General features: G+C 49.3%; 1 protein-coding gene across 1 annotated transcript; it reads left to right on the plus strand.

The window, feature by feature from the left end:
* Positions 1–305: 305 nt before the first annotated feature.
* Positions 306–1,588, plus strand: LOC125512543 (transcription factor ILI5). Its single transcript, XM_048677642.1, has 2 exons — positions 306–706; positions 864–1,588. The coding sequence occupies exons 1-2, from the start codon at positions 596–598 to the stop codon at positions 1,017–1,019; spliced, it is 267 nt and encodes an 88-aa protein (XP_048533599.1). The 5' UTR covers positions 306–595; the 3' UTR covers positions 1,020–1,588.
* The last annotated feature ends 2,986 nt before the right edge of the window (positions 1,589–4,574 follow it).

Here is a 4,574-nt window from a genome sequence, read left to right on the forward strand (position 1 = left end):
ATCGGTCGGCATGGCGAGGAGGCGAACACGTCTAGCCAGGGGTTCTTTCCCGGTAAAACTGAACAGTCCTGCAAGGCGGCATGGGGCACGTGGCCAGTGGTGGGTGGTCATTCAAGTGGGGCCCAACGAGCTGCCTCTCCGCCTGTGGGCTCCACGCGCCGATGACAGTGGGCCCGGCTCATCAGTGATTAGACGGAGAGAGACACGCGGGCCCGGCTCACCCCGTTAGCGTTCCTACTTTTGCTCTCCGCCAGTAGCTAGTGCTATAATTACTTGCCGGGGTCGAATTATCTCCGCGCATCTACATCGTTCCCCAATCCGTTCTCCGCCCTATAAAGACACCCTCTCCCTTTCTGTCTCCCTCACACACTCCTCCAGCGATTGCACAACTAGAAGTTATCCAGCGAGTATCCTGAGCGGCTCGACGTCAGCGAGGGCCTCCCCGCGCTCACCGGCCAACCGCCCGGCACCTTTTGAGCGTACACACTGTGTGGCTTTGTTAGCTAGCCGGCGGGAGTCTGCAGTCTGCTTGCTCCGGCACTAGCTAGCTAGCTCATCCCGGCCGGCCAGCGACGCAGCAGCGGCTAGGAAGACGATGTCGAGCAGAAGGTCGTCGCGCGGCGCCATCTCCGAGGAGGAGATCAACGAGCTCATGTCCAAGCTCCAGTCTCTGCTCCCCAACTCCCGCCGCCGCGGCTCCAGCCAGGTAACTTGCTTAGCTTAAGCTTACCACCACAACAGCGATACACACGTACGCACATTACTCCACCGCTTGCCAGCTAGCTGGGTGGTTGCATTGTCCGTGCGAGTTTGACTTGCACGAAGCCAGCAGGAAATAACGGGCGAGTGAAATGAAAATGCAGGCGTCGACGACGAAGCTGCTGAAGGAGACGTGCAGCTACATCAAGAGCCTCCACCGGGAGGTGGACGACCTCAGCGACCGGCTGTCGGACCTCATGTCGACCATGGACCACAATAGCGCCGAAGCGGAGATCATCCGCGGCCTCCTCCGCTCGTGATCGTACTACAGCGCCGGCCGGTCGATCGGCGAGAGCTCAACCGCCAGGACAATTAAGCGGCGGCGGCGACATGGGTCTCTCCGGCCAGCCGGACACGTACGAGAGCTTTGCTTAGCTAGGGTATATATATCGTCCTCCACATATTTAAATATGTACCGTCTCTTTTCTGCTCCCTTTCTGCCTAGATCTGATCGTGTAGATCGAAAAATGTACTACGTGTCTCTAAGCTTCACTCCGTCTGTACTACGTAGGGCATTAGCTTAGCTAGCGTTCCTACCTTGGGCCAAAGCTTATCCTCGCGCGCTGGCTGCTGCTTGAGCTAATCTCTCGATCGTCTCCTCCGTGTGCTGCTTCCCTCGCTAGCTCGGAGCTGGATAGATAGCTCCCCCCCGTCCTCCTGTCTGCCTCTTCCCCTCTTCTGTTGTCCCTTTCTTGATCTACTACTCGATCTGTAAATTTAGTTGGTGGCATTGGATCGAGTTGTGTCCTCTATAGACAACCGACCGACCACTACTACGGTACTACTACTACTACCTAGAGCAAATTAATATCATCGTCATGTTGTACCACCCCAGCTTTAACTTTTGTTGGAATACGTACTACTACGAGATCAAATTAATACTAGACTGGAGTGTACTGTTCATTTTTACGTATGGTATTAAGGAATGCAAATGATGCCGGGCTCTGATGGTTGCTTCCTCTATGCCCTCTCGCCCTCGATCGGCCCTATATATCCGTACGTACGCACGTGAAGCAACGCGTTTACTTTCATCAGGTTAAAAACACGATGATTACGCTATGCTATTTATATACTTGCATATAGATCCAGTGGTACCACTTGACATGTATGGAATGGCCCACTTGTGGTTGCGGTGGCTCCGGCTGTTTTGACGCTACGACCAGTGACTCTCCTTGTGCTACGGAAATGGCACGGCGTTGTGTGAAAAGAGTGCAAACCCGGTCTCTCTCTGTGTGTCTCCGCACCAGTGCATGTGTCTCCACTTGGGTTTGTCCTTTCTTTAATCAGCACTGAAAGAAAATAGACGAGGGGATCAGGAAAGGCTTCGCGTCAACCGCCTTGTTTTGCCGGCTCTTCCCTTCTCTTTCTGCGCGCGCACCGCGCATTCATGTTTGTACGATCGATATATCCACCGGCGTACTACCAGACGAGACGACGACCGGGTGTGGTGAAGTCGCCCACCCTACAACGCCGGCCGATGAAAAGCATCCGGCTAACATACCGTCTTTGGACGAATTAGGCCAACTCCAACGCACGACTCCAAAGGACGTCCGTTTCCCTACTCGTCCGGCATCTTCGACTCTGGCAGCCTGCAGGTGCGCGACATGGACGGCACCAATGTTCGATGTGCGGCATGAAGATGAGGTGTTCGTTGAAATGCCTAAGAGAGGAGGAGGAAGAAGAAGGTAGATGCTGACATATGGGTCCTACTTGTAATAACGGTAAATATAATAGTCAAAATAATCAAAGTGGGCCCCGCATGTCATAAACACATTTAAAATTGGTAAAATGGTAATCATACTCGGTAGTTTTTTGCCAAAAATTAAGTAAATGTGGTAGTCTGCTGTCACTGTTAAGAAAATGATAGTTCGTGGGACACAAACCCCAAATATGATAGTTTTTTTTGTTAAATGCTCCATGTAAAGTACTCTCTTCGTTTCTAAATGTAAGTCTTTTTTGAGATTCCATTATGGACTACATACGAAGCAAAATGAGTGAATCTACACTCTAAAATATGTCTATATATATCCGTATGTAATCCATAGTGAAATCTCTAAAAAGACTTATATTTTGAAACAGAGAGAGTATTTAGCTAGCCAAATTGTCAACTTAGAACTACATGCATGCCCTACACACCCAGGCGGACATAGTATATAGAATTGGTAGAGTAACATACTCCCTTCGTTCCTAAATATTTGTCTTTCTAGAGGTTTCAACAAGTGACTACATACGAAGCAAAATGAGTGAATCTACACTCTAAAATATGTCTATATACATCCGTATGTGGTAACCATTTGAAACCTCTAGAAAGACAAATATTTAGGAACGGAGGTAGTAGTAAATAGCTAATCAAATTTTAACCCTGGTGGCCAGGAAATAACTAACCTTACGAGTTTTCTACAAACCTGGTATAAACGCACACATGCAATCACGCACTCACTCACTCATATGAACATACGCATCTATACCCTACTCGCAGGAACATCTTTTAGAGACTATGCCAGCAAATCATAAGCACCTTATAAGATTCTTTTAGCTGCTCAACATGAGTGAATGGTGGACAGCTAGCCATATACAGCGCAACAAACTAACGTGCATCTGGCGCAGCCAAGGACGCGCGATTTCCCTGTATGGACAGTCACTGGTTTGTGCAAGTTTCTTAGGGGTTTCTTGGGCAAAGTATTACGCGCATACACGCATGTGCCCTATCACAATGTGCAGGTAGGTTCGTTTAATTGCTGATGATGGGTGGACAGCGTTGCTATCTTCTGCAAGGAACCCCACATGCATGCCAATGCCATGCTACTACTACGAAACAGTGTGCATGATATGTACACTGGCCGTAGCGGCTAGCTAGTTCGACGGCGGCGCAGGCAAGAAGGAAAAAGGAAATAGTGTCTTTTTGAAGAGAGCGTTCTCTCGGGTTTCATAAACTGAAACCACAATGTCTTTTTTTTTTTTTACAAACTACAGCCCTAACAGTAAGCTAAAAAACGAGGCGACGAGACGAGAAATGAAACAGGGAAACTCCACACGTTGCCAGACTGACCAATCAAATGGCATGCACAACACATCCCCATCTCCTATGGCCTCGGGCCATGAAGGTGCGGAGGACCTTGGCCTATATGGGCGGGAGGGACCCTGTTCGCATTCTTGTTAGGTTAAATGTCTAAGTTGGGATTGTGATGTGGTGGCGATGCCTCTCAGTAGGACTAATGTCTCACACGCTCTATCCCATTCTCGATATGTCCAGTGTCATCGGAGGGCGTGTGGAGGTGTGTATCTGTCGGAACTCGCGGGATTCGGTCAGTGCTGATGCTCGATGGATTTGTTTAGATCTGGCCCTTGTTGCTCTTCGCTTGGGTGTTTACAAGTATGATCCTTCCGATCTACGACTTTCTTCATCGACGATGGTTACTACTCTCGTGTGTTGGTCCTATGGGGCCTTAGCACGGAGGCTTCCCGACTGTTTCTACATCAAGATTTGCCCGGCTCCGATGAGAGAGAGGCGATGATGATGACACGCCTTCGACTCGCCCCAGTGCTTGCAGTCGTCGCTAGGTGGTGTGTGGATCTATTGTAATTTTTATTACCTTTGTGTTCTTTGTATTACCATGATTGGAGATAAATAGATTGAAAGTTTCTCACGCAGAAAAAACATGATACACAACATAACAGTAGAAGACAACTAAAAGGAGCCAGCTGGACGAATTCTTGCATAGCAGCAGCGTGGCAGTATAGGCCGTAGAGGATGCCAGCAGCACACCATCAAGCCATGATTCCGTTGAGCCCCACTCTTCAGCCATGCACAACTT

Source organism: Triticum urartu, chromosome 6 (genome assembly GCF_003073215.2).
Source record: "Triticum urartu cultivar G1812 chromosome 6, Tu2.1, whole genome shotgun sequence".
Taxonomy (NCBI): domain Eukaryota; kingdom Viridiplantae; phylum Streptophyta; class Magnoliopsida; order Poales; family Poaceae; genus Triticum; species Triticum urartu.

What these genes read in the sequence shown, in the direction of transcription:
- LOC125512543 (XM_048677642.1), top strand. Translation starts at nt 596, where the DNA reads ATGTCGAGCAGAAGGTCGTCGCGCGGCGCCATCTCCGAGGAGGAGATC. An exon ending in GCCGCCGCGGCTCCAGCCAG is followed by an intron (nt 707 to 863) that starts GTAACTTGCTTA and finishes ATGAAAATGCAG; the next exon opens with GCGTCGACGACGAAGCTGCT.